The 13968-nt window shown below is 38.8% G+C and overlaps 2 protein-coding genes across 2 annotated transcripts; one reads left to right on the top strand and one right to left on the bottom strand.

Moving 5' to 3' along the window:
- The first annotated feature begins 380 nt into the window (after window positions 1–380).
- LOC114752351 (flowering time control protein FCA-like) lies at window positions 381–7369 on the top strand. Its single transcript, XM_028941090.1, has 15 exons — window positions 381–762; window positions 1465–1535; window positions 2223–2301; window positions 2480–2562; window positions 2671–2722; window positions 3305–3352; window positions 3523–3587; window positions 4012–4063; window positions 4470–4549; window positions 4638–4702; window positions 5042–5098; window positions 5217–5514; window positions 6064–6225; window positions 6325–6441; window positions 6982–7369. The coding sequence occupies exons 1-14, from the start codon at window positions 381–383 to the stop codon at window positions 6400–6402; spliced, it is 1572 nt and encodes a 523-aa protein (XP_028796923.1). The 3' UTR covers window positions 6403–6441; window positions 6982–7369.
- Window positions 7370–8379: 1010 nt separating this feature from the next.
- LOC114752352 (WRKY transcription factor 23-like) lies at window positions 8380–10256 on the bottom strand. The gene is made up of 3 exons (XM_028941091.1): window positions 9684–10256; window positions 9265–9408; window positions 8380–9148 (listed from the first exon to the last, which is right to left on the bottom strand). The coding sequence occupies exons 1-3, from the start codon at window positions 10055–10057 to the stop codon at window positions 8722–8724; spliced, it is 945 nt and encodes a 314-aa protein (XP_028796924.1). The 5' UTR covers window positions 10058–10256; the 3' UTR covers window positions 8380–8721.
- Window positions 10257–13968: the final 3712 nt, after the last annotated feature.

Genomic DNA, 13968 nt, shown 5'->3' with positions numbered 1-13968 from the left:
ACCGGGTCTGGTCTAATGGGAGATAGACACGTGACCTTTTCCAAAATAAATATTCGAAATATGAACTTTTTTTTTTTTAAACAGAAAATATGAAAGTAAGCCTAAAAACTTAAACGCTAAATTCAGTAAATTGTCTCCATATAAATATCTTAATTTTTACCCCAAAAAATCAGTAGCAAGCTCGCCGGTATAAATTTTCGGAATCCAGATTACGTTTGTCTGGAAGGTTTCGACGGAATCAATCAAGTCTGAACTGTTGAACCGTTCCTAGTTTAGTTGTCGAGGACAAGCAGCATTGCAAAGTCGAAAGCTCGCCACTTTCCTCTTCCTGAGGCCATATCTTCTGTAAGGTCAAGTGTTTATTACGAAGTCTTACAAGGATGGAGAATCTTAATAACCACCCGGATCAAAGAGTCACCGGAAACGGCCTCCCCCCGCCCCCTCCTCCATCCAGTCACCCAATTCACCCTCATATGCATGAACCGTTTCTCAACCACTGCAACTTTCTACAGCCGAATGGCCATGATCCTCACATCGCCGGTAACTTCACTTACCCCCATGTCCCTGGCCCTCCCAATGGTTTTGCTAACCATAATCAACCTTATAACCACTTTAATCACATGAATGGCGATCCAAACAACTCGTTCGGTGCTGGAGGACCTCCCTCTACCAATGGCAACTCTGGATATGGTTTTAACCATCCCTTGCCTCGTCCGGGGCGGAAACGAGGTTGGCATCCCTCTACCCAAGGAGCTTCTCCAGGTACGAGCTTATTTCTTTCTATGTTTTCTTTTATTGCCTCATTTCATTAGAATAACAATCCTTTTGTTATCAAGTTCCGGCCAAGTAAATAACCGAAACCAGGAACCACTCAAGGCGGTTGGCAATACGGTTTAGATAGTCATCAGTTATAACAGCTTTTTTGCTTTTCATTTGGAATGCTGTTTGGCATCTCTTCTCTCTCTCTCTCTTCCCCTCCCCTTTCTTGATATCATGGTCTGATATCTACAGTCTCTTTCACTTGCTCTTACTCCACTAGTATGACCTTAAGTCAGTGAAGGAGTCTAATTTGATGGAAGATAGCAATGACAGCTTGTTCCTCCTCATTCTTGTATGAAATGATGATGAGATAACTGCCCTGAACGGCAACGGATAGTCAACACAGTCTTGTAGCTTTTGGACCTGAGGTCTAATGGGTTTCCTTTTCATCGCTCTCGGGTAAAAGCCCCCCACCCCAAACACCAAAAGTTAAACCAAAGAAATAAAAGAAAAAACTTTGGTTCTTTTCTATGTAGTCGCATTTTGATCAGGTGATCAGATTTTGAATTTAACCTACAATTTTACGTTCACACACCACTTTGTGTTTTTCTCGCTACTTGAGAAGATTTTAGCTTTTGGAGTGGATGATACATTTAGATGCAATTTCGTCTGCATCGCTAGACTCATTTCTTTTCCAATTGCCAGATCAAGTTGACGGTGCTTATAATGTGAAACTTTACATTGCTCCTGTTCCAAGGACATCGACAGAAAATGATGTAAGTCTTTTTCTTCCAGAAATCATACACTGGTTGCATATGGAATGTTGAATGCAAGAATACTTTTGGCACACAAAAATGTTTAATCCATTTCTGTTTGTGGTCCATGGAAATGGCTATTCCCATGTTTGACTTTATCTTGAAAGCCTTGGACTAACAATTCCGTTCTAGGTCCTGATCTTGCCAAGGGTGGGATTAACATTCGCTCTTAAAAATATTGGAATGGTGACTAATGCAACCTACTCCAAAATCTAATCTTAATATTTGTTGTATGCCCTTATCATCATCATCTAGCTTCAATATTGATTCTATATCATGAAAACCACATGTGCTAAATGCAAAACAGTTTATAGTTGACTCATTTTATTCTTTATACAACCACACACTGGAACAGAGATGGGCATTCCATATGCCATCCTCAGAATGAGAAATGTGATCAGATTATCACACATGTCTCTCCAATACAAAGTTTCAGTAGATTCTCCTTCCTTATATCCTCCCCCAACAAGATGATTCCTCCAACCCCCCCCCCCCCACCCCCCCAAAAAAAAAGGGTTGAATCATGCTTCCTTAAGAAAAATGCATAACCATATAGGTTTTGTTATTTTCTTCCACAATACTGTCATTTCTACAATAATTATAACTGTTGATCACATTTCACTTGCGTATTTTGTATGTTTAAACCAGATCCGCCTGGTGTTTGAAGAACACGGAACTATTGTTGAAGTTGTTCTTTTGAGGGATAAGAAAACAGGAGAAAGACAAGGTACTAGTTTGCTATCTTGAGTTTATGTACTATATGTCCATCAGTATTGTTAAGTTCGATATCTTCTAACTTCCTTAGGGGCTTTCAGGAATTGAGTTTAACCTTGTGCTGCCTTGAATGTATGTAGCATAGTCTGACCAAAATTAATCACAGTTAAAATTTTGTTTAACTCATGCAGGAAGTTGTTTTGTGAAATTTGCAACGTTAGATGAAGCTGAGAGGGCTATCAAAGCTTTAAGCAATCGATATACTTTCACTGGGGTGAGTACAAGTTTTTCTGTAATGCATTAAATTAACCCTTTGTTGCTGCCACTAATTCTATCAGTTTAAACGAAGTCTTTTGTTGTTTGACATATTTAATTTTTATAGGAGTCATCACCCATTGTTGTCAGATTTGCAGACCGAGAAAAAGAGCGTCTTGGTAATTCTTTAAGAATCTCCTTTTGACCCTTTTCCTATAGTAGTGTTTTAATATTTCTGAACCAACATGTGCTATAAGCTGAATATATGCAACAATTTCCTGACAAACCAACCCAAGCTCCAGTCCATTTGGCTATATTTTTATGGGGTCCTTTGCCTTGAAGTTTGCACACTCCATCATAATTACTTTTTATGGTGGACCATGTTTATGATGACTCTATAGTCTATACGCCATCTGTACCTTCTGGGATGTTGTAAGCTCTCAGCTTAGGTTTTGAGGATTCTTAGAACATGACAATATCTTCAAAATTGCTTTCTGTTATTTTACTGAGCTTTGATTTTGAAAATTCCAGGATTTGTACTGAGATGTTCAAATTTTAAGTTTTATTGACGAAGCACACAGGAGATACAAGAAATATTGTCACATTCACATATATTTGTTTGAAAGTAAAGAAAAGGAGATTGATGAATGTTCTCAGATTTCATAGATTACAGTGGAGCTTCTTCAGCGAGTAATAAGCAATTAAAACTAAAAGCATCATGGTCTTTTGGTATTGAATTATATTTTTTACTCTTTTGGCAGGGATTCGAGGGTTCCCCCAAATTATGGACAAAAAAAATCTCTCAGAAGGCATGCTTCTTCTTGCTCTCAAGATAGCCTGCAACCTTTTATGGCCATACTGATTATCTTTCTGTTTCTGAATATATTCTCTTTGATATTCTTTTTATTTACCTCTACTCTTTGAATTTGTGTTTTTCCCCTAGCTCATTGTTGCCTTTTGTTTTAATATTTATTCTTAGAGGCGGTGGACAAAGTGTTTGTTGGTTGCATCAACAAAGAAGCTTCAAAAAAGGAAATTGAAGAAGTATGTCTTACCATTCACATTCACTAAAATCTTCGAATATATTCTGTCATCATCTAAGCTCAAGTTACTTTTCTGTCTTATACATGTTAGTGCTAGTGTTTTTCTTGAACTTCAGAATGTGCTGATTTTAGAAACGCATTAGATCCACGCCCTTGGTTGGTTGGCATCTAATGGAGTTCAAAAATTTTGGGCGCCATGTCGAAGTTGTTCATACTTCATAATGCTTTTATGCAGAAATAGCTGGGTGAAATTGTTTGTTAATGTGTGCTTGTGTCTAATTTGCACGGTTAATGTTATTCTTTAATTTCCTTACCGTTTATTTTGATTATCATGTGAAATATCCTTCACTATCCACTTCCATGCCAAGATGCATCTGATATCCTAGGCTCTATTTTGTAATTCTTTTTATGCATATTTTCTACAGGTATTTTCTCCTTATGGACATGTGGAGGACATCTTCATTGCTCAATCTCGCGGTTGGTTTATGATCTTTTTTAAAAAAATATATGTGCGTGTGTGTCCTCAATCATTTCTATTTTCTCAACTAAAGCTCCCAAGTGGCCGGAGATGGTTGGGTATCATGTGAAGTAGTTGAGGTTGGAATGAGATAGAGAACTGCCTTTTCTTCTTGGGTGAAGTAATAAGTATAACTAAGCGATTGGTTTTGAACATGCCACACCCATTAGAACATATACAAAATATTGAGGGGAAAGAGATAAACGTTCACCATGAATAATAGTCCAATGTAGGCTATATATTTTTAGCATTGGAACGCTGTGTCATCTTGATTTTGATAAGTATTTCCTGCTTCATCAATTTATTATTCATATTTCACCTTTTGCCTAACAACTCGCCACTTCTATACCTTTCTTGAATTTCAAGGATATTGTTTTGTCAAATTTTCAAACAGAGATATGGCTTTGGCAGCAATCAAAGCGCTGAACAATGCATTCACAATGAGGGTAAAGCTCTTCTTCTTTTTTATTTTTAATTTATATATATTACTTCATGGTTCTTGTGAAGGCTCATTAAATCTTCTTAATCAAGCAGGGTTGTGATCATCCATTAATTGTTCGTTTTGCGGACCCTAAGAAACCCAAGACCGGAGAACCCAGGTTCTGCCTTCTTTCCCTTTTATTTTCAGATATAACTCTGATGTGACATTTCTAATGAAAGAACTTCAATTACTTGTTACTGAATTCATATTTTGTCCGAACCGTTTTCTTTCTGGTAATTGATTAGCCAAGTACCTTGTGTACATATGCCTTTTCACCGTTTTCTGCTCTGGTAATTGATTAGCCAAGTACCTTGTGTACATATGCCTTGTCAAGGCTTACGGGTGCATGCTTTCATGTACTCAATATATCCGTAATTTTGTTAATGAACAAAATTTGTAAGCAAGGGATTTATGTCCGTTTTTATGCTCCTCACCCCCCCCCCCGGGCTGTGTGTAGGGTCAACCATATGCCTGGGAGTGCATTTGGTCCATGTTCTCAAGAACCAGCTGTCTGGTTGGTTTCGTTTCATCCTCTCTCTCTCTCTCTCTATCACACACACACACACACACAAATTTTTTGAAACTAATTGCAAGAAAGCTGAATTCGCTTCTGCTTAATTGAGTTGTTGCAGGCTGCCACCGAACTATGGTGATTCCACTGGAGGGAGTAATCTGCCTATGGCCCCACATCATCCCACAATTCCACACCCACAAGTTGCTCCTCATATTCAAAACTGGCAACCTGCTAATGCCATGGTGCAACAACCATTTCCTTCCAAGCAAGCACATCCACAATTGGCTCCAATGCCCTCCCAGTCCATGCAGGCTCAAAAGTTATCTTCTCAACCAGTTGTTACCGAGGTGCTGAAGCAGTCGCATCCAACAGATTCATCAAGTCAAAATATAGTAGAGCAGCAGATAAATACACAGGTTAGTGGCTAACAGGTAATACATTAATCAATCATTATTTAGGAGCTCTTCATTCAGGTTTTTGTTCTGGTTGTGAAGTGAATTTTTAGTTACTGAAGAGATAGGTTCACATAGCTGCAGTGATATTTGTCTCTTATTAACTCGACATTCTTAGATTTCTTCAAACTGTGTTTCTTTTTCCTCCTGGAAATTACCATCAAAAAATTTTAGGCCTTCTAAAGTTAACTTTAGAGCATTTCTAAACACGTTCCCGGCACCTGTACCTTGACGACCTCAAGCCTTGAGGTGATTCTGGATTTCTTTCTTTTAATCTTTGATGATGCCTCAATAAAATCAACCTTAATTTCATGGGTTTTGCCCGTTTACAAGTTACTGTAGATTAACAAAACTACTGAATTTGCCATTCTCTTGCTGTTGAGTTTAAGTATCAACTCTTTTTACCATACATTGACTAGATTAATTTGATTTGGTGCGAGGTCAGGGTAGGCTATCTACATTTTTATTTGACCAGCCTGAATGTTATGCTTAGTTTTATATTTTTCTTTGCAGCCTTCCCAGACCGGAGGCAGTCCTTGTGCTGTTGCTGGCAGTACATCACCAAATATGCCAGAAAGTCCTGACGACGAAGTTTTTCCAGAGTGTGACTGGAGTGAGCATATCTGTCCTGATGGTAATAAGTACTACTATAATTGCGTAACTTGTGAAAGTAGGGTAATGTTTCTCCCTTTTCAGTTTTGAGCCTGTTCCTACATTTTTTCCCTGAATTTTATTAAACCAAGTTTATGATTCTTGCTCTGAATGTTGCTGCAGTGGGAGAAGCCCGATGAATATGCCTTGTATGAGAACAAACTACAAGAGCAGGAGGATCATGGCTGTCCAAATTCATAGTTGGCATTATCTTCCTGACAAGTTGCTTAGATACAGCAGGTGAACTCTCAAATGCATCTTCCAATAACTACGGAGCAAACCTTTCCTGCCTGTCTGGGGGTTACCTCCCCCTTGTATGTATGACAGAGAGAAAATAGTTATTCAAATCCTTTTTTTTTTGGGGGGGGGGGGGGTTGTGGGGTTTTGTGTTTCAAAGATGGGGTATTCATATCATCCTGATATTTCTTAAGATTTAGCTATCTACCTATCGTGCGTTTTGCTAGTGGAATTAAAAGCAGGTGTGTTCTTTTGACTTCACGTTATAGTCCCATGGCTTAGCAGATCACATTTTTTGGGGTCAATAGCTCAGTATATCGCTTACAGATGCTAACTTTTCGCATCTTAGAAAAATTGATTAAATATAAACCGAGTCATTTACCTTCATGTTTAAACCTGACTTTTGGAAGTAACTCTCAGTTACTTGTAATTCTTTTTATTTTTTTAAAAAAAAACTGCCACTTTACCATTTTGTCGTCAAATAGGGCGGATGATTTTATTCTCCCGTTTGGTTGCATCAGTTAACATGCTGTAATTGTGCAGGAAACAAGTAGTTATATCACGTCTCTGTCTTAAGGAGAATCTAATATCTGAAACCACAATTACTATTGGAAATGTTTCCATTATCTGAAGATTCGATCCTCCAAACAGCGGACCACCTCGGCTGCATGAACTTTGCAATGGCTGCTACTATCTTGTAATATATTTTTTTTCCTGTGGTTTTTTTTGGGGGGGGGGGGTGTAGCCGGTGGACTCCTAGCATTGTATTTGAGATTGATGTTTTGTGGGTCTTCTGTTGCGGGCGGAGCTTTAGACAACAAACGGCTGGCCGATTTTTTCCCCCCTTTCTTTTCTTTAGCAAAAATTATTTACAGGCAAGGAAGTGTACAGAAAGCTCGAAACTGGTTATAATAATATGTTTAGATCCTCATGGCTGTGCGCAGCAACGCACGCGGATTAAAGATGGTCATTACGTACATTAAAAAAAGTTTGGTTGCTCTTATCAGGGCTCACTTTTACGTTGGGCCTGATTATGGGGCCTGACAAACGAAAATTCCTGGCACTGCATATCAGGGGGTATAATCTTGAAAGAACAAAATAAGGTGGATTTAAAAATCATACAGTAGAGATGGTGAACAAATCCCAAGTAAAAGAAGAGAAATGAGGGATGTAATCCCGCACTTTACGCGGAGCAATTGGTCAATTTTAGGTCGGGAGTAATGTACGTGTGTGTTAATAGTGCTAAGAAATCGTCAGTGCCCATTGGAATAGAAGGGTCCCATCATTTCACCCTCAAGCTTCACGGTGAGTTGGCCTGTGCCCATCCTATCAACTTCAATTATTCCTGTACGATGATAGTCTCACCTGCTCAATAGAACGCAGCAGAAGGAAGAACATGACTCGAGATGTTCTGGTGTCTTCCTCAATAAAAGCTAAAAGATGTCGTTATCAGGATCTATTCCGTCCGTCACAGAAACCAAACCACTATCTGTGACATGCTGCCGTGGGTTTTCTTCTTTCTTTTTCGGCTTTTTTTCTTTTAGCCCTCTCCAGTTTCCCTCCTTTTCAGGTGCTCTTATCTGGCCTCTCTTCAATGAATCGATTTCATTAATGGATTGCATAACGTGCAGATTAAAGAGTGGCATTTACTCAACAAGCTCGAAATAGAGTGGTAGAGGTTGAAGCGACCTTCCTATTTATAACAACGTGCCCATATAAGGACACTGCTTTCACCATCAGATCCTCCAAATTTTAAAACATTTTCCTAGAATTAGTTTTGTGTGGATTCCGGGACAAAGCTAAGGAAGAAAGCTTCCACACGGGATCGTTCTCGTGCCAATAAACCTAAACCTAACAATCTTTACTGCTGCGCAGTGAAATCGACGTACATTCCTTCAACGAAAAGAAACAAGAATACAAGACAAAGGACGAGTCAGAAGATTCAAAGCGGACAGAAAAGCTTATTTACTATTTTGTTTCTTTGTTATCTTTCCCACAACCCCCGCCTACGAGAACTTTCTTCTCCCTTCTTCCTTTTTAGCTCAACAAAAATATTAAAGCTCGCTAGAAGATGTAGTCCCTGCACTGGTTAAAAATCCAAGCAACATAGCATACAGTAAATGATAAACACGAGGGCTATGCGCAAAACATTGGGTTTTACATATAATTAACTAACTAGCAGGAGTACTGGAGTTCACGTCTAAGTCTATTATAAATTAAATTAACGTCATCATTACAAAGAATTTGCATGATCACGCAGTTAATTAAGGATTGATGGTCTGTCTACTCTTCTTTCAACATATGGGAAGGAATGATATCTTGGAGAAGCCCATGGTCCCTTAAAAAAGCATTGGTCCCTGGATTACAAGGCATCCTCTCTTGAGGAAAGGCGGCGATACTACTCTTTGAACCACAAATGCGAGGAAAACCCAAAGACGACAATGTGTTCGCTAGGAATTGGTGATCATTATGATGTTGGAGCTGCTCATGATACTGCGGGGATAATAAGTTTCCCGGCGTTGCAGCTGAACCACATCCGGCGGAGACCACCGCTGGTACCAAAGCTCCGGCAAGAGTCGAACGAGGCATGAGTGGGCTTGTATGTGTGTGTTGGCCTTCATAGGTCGTGACAACAATGCTTGGATCAGTGAAGGATCGTTCCACTCGTTTCTTCACATTACATGAAGCACTGGTGCAACGGTAGTAGCTTCTGTTCAAAATTTTAAGAACGATATTTAAAATTCATTTTAAACTAGAAAAAGAATTAGCAAAGCTAGGTGCAGATGAGTGAAAATAAGAGATGTACAGCAGAAATTGAAGCATCACCTGGGAAAGGGGCTGTTCTTCACGGCTTTTTGACCGTACTTTCTCCATCTGTACCCATCATCCAGATGATCGACCTCGCTTTTCGTCATGAACGCGAATCTCGGTTCCCTCTGTTTCTTCTGACTTGTCTTCTTGGCCTTCAACCTATACCCAGCCAGATCCACGAAACCATCAAATCTTAGAATGTCGGTAACACCAATTTACGTGCGACAGAAGAAAAATTAAGGCATACTACATTTATTTCCTAATAAGAAGTGCGCGCGCGAGCGCATAAGGTTCCGGCAATCGAAGCAAAAATAATTTAAAGGAGAAAAATCACGTACTACATTACACAAGACCGCACCAAATTATCTCCTTTCGTCCCATACTCCCTTCTATTAAATCAAAATGGGGGAAAAGGAGATGAATAGAAAACCCACTTTTTCTTGGTCTTTCGTTGTTCATCTCCCCGTTGATCTACAGTTTTAGTGTGTTCATCAATCAGTGCCTCACTGGACGCAGATGAAATGGATGAAGAGTTTGGAGTGGCAGGCTGTTGATTCAACGGCTCGCAGTAGTTTTTTGCAGCGGCACATCGATTTTTGAGGTCGGAAGGAAATAGTTGCGGGGGCAAATCAAAGGAACCATAGTCCTGCTCCTGCACACCCAGTAACTCCATAAACCCTAAAGAGCTCTTTTCCACTTCATGAAAATCAAAGACACTCGAAAGTGGGAAGCTGTTTGAATTATAATCCCCAAACGAAGAGGATCCAACTGCTTCCTCCTTCTTGACACCCATGTCTTTCTTCTCCATAAACGACCCACAGATTACACTCCCATGATCAAGCCTGAATCCTTCAGCCTCAACCAGGAAAAAATGAAACTTGGCAACGCGGAGTGGGTGGTAGAGACGGAGCAAGGTCGGGTTGATCTGGTTAATAGGTGGGGGAGGATGGAGAGAATAGTTTTGGGTTCACGAAGAAAGAGAAAGTCCAGAGGATGAGGATGGCTAATAATCGGAGCTTGCCAAGCAAAGCAAATTAAACAAGTTTTGACCGGCAAATGGAGGTAATTCACCGGTACGGACAGGGTCATGACGAGGCGGGGGCATTTAATGAATGAGGAAGGTGCCAGGGTCGAGGTTTTCCATACGTAGAATATCACTGCTTGGACCGGTGTCAGGTGTGAATGGGGTTCCGGCTATGCGCTCAAAGCAGCCGACGTTTTAGATTATTCTTATAACGAACTCTTTTAAATTAATATGAGTTCATATAATATTCAATGCAAATTGTTCCGGTCTTGCCTCGCCTGAGAATTTCCTCCCAGAGTCATATTCTGCTTCATTTGTCTTGAATTTAACATCTTCCCTAGCTCTCTGCTACCTTGTGCATGCAGCTCTTTTAATTCTCCGCCATTAAGCATCACGTGATCATGACATGCGTATCATTACGCGAGTTAAAAATCGATTTACAATTTATACATGGTTCATTAAAGACAATAACGAATCAATTTTTTTTGGGTTAAAAAGGGTGGGGAAGCAAATTATTAATTCCACAGGGGGGGTGTGGATCACTGGATTGTGACGAGAAGCAGCAGAGGAGGTCGTAAATGAAGGGCCGAAAAGGGAACTATAGATGTAAAAAGGTACAAGGGTGAGTGAGTTTTAGGGACTGGATTTGAGCAAAGAATTTAGTTGTTAAAACTACCATACATAGATATGTATATATCAAAAGAGGCTAAAATTCTCAAGGGACGTGGGCATCACCCTGGCTGCATAGGGTTTCCTTTACCCACTCTGCTTCTTCTTCCTCCCCTTCTTAATTCTCTCTCTTGTTCTCTTTTTTAGCAAAACATATATTTGTGAGCGTATATATACTGGTGAATGTATGAATCAGTATATAGGAGATGGAGATGGGTTTTACCTTTGGTGAGAAAGGGAAAAGGTGGTGCACGTGCGGCTAAGAAGGGCGCATGCTGACATAGTTTGCGTGTGAGTACTTGGTACCTCCTACCTAGCTGCCCATGCTTCTCTTCTCTCTCTTGCTTTCCATTCCAATACTTGTTTGTTCCTTTCCCACTCCCGCATCCACCCCATTCATTATTCATTATTCCTTTCCTTCTCTCTCTTGTTCTTGCTCTTCATTCGCTCTTGTCCGCGTACGGCCTTCCCCTCTTATTACAAATCCCATGTCTTGTTTCTTAACACACATGTACTTGCACAACCGTCTTGTTAATCTGTGGCTCGTGTTATATAATCATGACGTCAAATTGGTCACTCCAGAATGCTGGCAATCCCCAGGTTAGTTATACAAGAAAATATATATGTATATATATATATTGAAGAACATAACATAAACAAAACAAGTACTCGTATAAACATAATTGTGTTCCTCTGAAAGGTTGATAATTGAAGATCCCATTGTCACAATACATATCATATCTTGAATGCCCATTCCGTATAACTGTAAAACATGGATCCTCGTGCAACTACGCTCTGCGCAATACCTGATTCATAACCGTTTTCTGGGTTTCCCATTACGGGTTCAAGAAATTATAGCCGTGTTCTCTTTGCGGTGTGATAATCAAGTCACACCTCTCGGCCAGTCCCGCGTGGACGGTGGATGTCGATTTTCCAAATCTTTGATTATTTTATGTGTCCCAGCTACTTATTTGATTTTAAATTCCCAATCACTTTTAACTCCTTATTCTAATAACTGCAATGAATTCGCCCCGATTTTATTATTCTAGAAGTTCTTGGGAAGAATACTTTCCCGTATGGTTTGTTTCAATTTTTAAACAGTATTTAGGCGTTATATATAAGATCTTAGTACGTGACAAAATAGGATTTTCTGAACTGGCTCGTCTGTGAACACACAAATAGATCAGAAACAAAATTACGGTCTGGTGAAGAGAGGGAGTATCATACGCTTCAGGGTTCTGTCATATTGACAACTTCACGTTCGTGATGACGCGCGCTTGGAGAGTTCCAGCATATTTTATACTGAATAGTATTTAAAAAGGATATGGTTTTAATTTTGAAATAATTCAACAAGAGATAATTACAATCAATCTCATAAAAAGAAAAAAAATTACAAAACAAGTTTTAGAAATTGTTATTTTTCACAGTAAGACTTGTTATTACAAGCTGCTTAGGTTGTTGTTGAGATTTTTTAGTCATTATTTATCTTATGTGGGACTTGATTGTAATTCTCTAATTAAGCAAATTTTCAAATGAAAATAATATGTTTTCATCCAACTTTAATTTTTTAACCTTAAATTCCCTCCACTAGTCTCCTGACACTTCTCTGTGCGTAATATTTTGGGGGGAGGGGAATACCAAGAGACTAAGACCAGCGTAAAAACCAACCTTATTTTGAGGGATATGTTTCTAATTTCTCAATTCTGCTTGGAATTAAGGGCGGTCCTTGATCAAATAATTAAATAGTAAAATAAGGGCGTGACTCATGAGTTGGTGCTTGTTTGACTTTGACCGGAGGTCGCTTCTGGGATAAGTTTGGGGAGCTCAAGACCGGAAAAGGGAAACGTGGAAACGAAATAAAATACGAAAATGCGTTTTGTCTGGGGGCGAAACGTCGCCGTATTTCCTTGGAAGCCCGAGCCCCATTCGCACCGATCCACGAGCCCCATAATTGACCAGAGTCACGAGTCCACTATTTAGGGGGTTTGGATAGAAACTAAATCATGGTTTCAGAAGTGTTTTTACGAATTACGAAATAAATATGTGGAGAAGATTGCCTCGTTTTGCGGAAAAGTGCTTCTGAAACTATGGTTTTGGGTTTCCCAAACACCCATTTATTTATTTCCTCAGTTCATACTCTTCCGATCCTGTCTAAGGAGAGAAAATAATTTTTTATCGTATTTATAAGTCATTCTATTAAATTTTTAGTGAATGTACTATTTTATTCTTTATTTATTATAGTATAAGTAGTTGTTTCTTTTAAAAAATGTATATATTAAATATCGATAGAGTTAGAAAATTATCATATTTTAATAGAGAGCTAATATATTTTATGGTTTTTTTTTTTATACTGAAAGTGTCTTATAAATAAGATCAGAAAAGTATCGGCTAGGCACCTACCTTCATAGCTACTTGATCAGTGAAGGCAGCTCATAGCAGGACAAGTGATTACCCATGTCGGTGGTAATTAGCAAAACCAATGACTGCTTGAATCAATTAAGGCTACGTTGACTTGCGGATTTGGCATTTTTTTAACATTATGGGAAGAGAACAAGAAAAAAGGCATTGTGATATTGTCTCATGGTCTTATTGTGCAGGTCATATCCTAATTTTTTTTTTAATTTTAAATATAAGTTACATTTGAAAATGTTTGATTTTTTTTTATCACAAATATTCTTTATCAGAAGTCATTCTGTTGACTTTTCTCTTGAAGCATGGTGTTGAAATTTAAGGAATTTGATTAAGGATCATTTTAAAAAAAAGCCTTGATTAATTTCAAAATTGAAGAATATGAACTTATCTTTTTAAAATATTATGGGAGATCAAAAATTATTTATATAAAAATGAAGCATGTAATAATATCGATCGCTCTGGTGGGTTGGGAATTTGGCATTGATGAGGAATAGGTCCATCCATGATTGCCGGCGGGTCATATATATAAAATGCTAGAAAGCTAAAGCCAAATATTTGTTGAAAGCCTCATGATTTATTCTATATTTGATATGGATTTCTTACCCCACCTAACC

This window comes from Neltuma alba, unplaced genomic scaffold, assembly GCF_004799145.2.
Source record: "Neltuma alba isolate B1F8T4 unplaced genomic scaffold, ASM479914v2 tig00007343_pilon, whole genome shotgun sequence".
Classification (NCBI taxonomy): Eukaryota; Viridiplantae; Streptophyta; class Magnoliopsida; order Fabales; family Fabaceae; genus Neltuma; species Neltuma alba.
This window is presented reverse-complemented; position numbering and strand designations above follow the sequence as displayed.

What these genes read in the sequence shown, in the direction of transcription:
- LOC114752351 (XM_028941090.1), top strand. Translation starts at nt 381, where the DNA reads ATGGAGAATCTTAATAACCACCCGGATCAAAGAGTCACCGGAAACGGC. An exon ending in CTTCATTGCTCAATCTCGCG is followed by an intron (nt 4,064 to 4,469) that starts GTTGGTTTATGA and finishes TTGAATTTCAAG; the next exon opens with GATATTGTTTTGTCAAATTT. An exon ending in GCGTAACTTGTGAAAGTAGG is followed by an intron (nt 6,226 to 6,324) that starts GTAATGTTTCTC and finishes ATGTTGCTGCAG; the next exon opens with TGGGAGAAGCCCGATGAATA.
- LOC114752352 (XM_028941091.1), bottom strand. Translation starts at nt 10,057, where the DNA reads ATGGAGAAGAAAGACATGGGTGTCAAGAAGGAGGAAGCAGTTGGATCC. An exon ending in CAACGAAAGACCAAGAAAAA is followed by an intron (nt 9,409 to 9,683) that starts GTGGGTTTTCTA and finishes GGCTGGGTATAG; the next exon opens with GTTGAAGGCCAAGAAGACAA. An exon ending in AAGAACAGCCCCTTTCCCAG is followed by an intron (nt 9,149 to 9,264) that starts GTGATGCTTCAA and finishes AATTTTGAACAG; the next exon opens with AAGCTACTACCGTTGCACCA.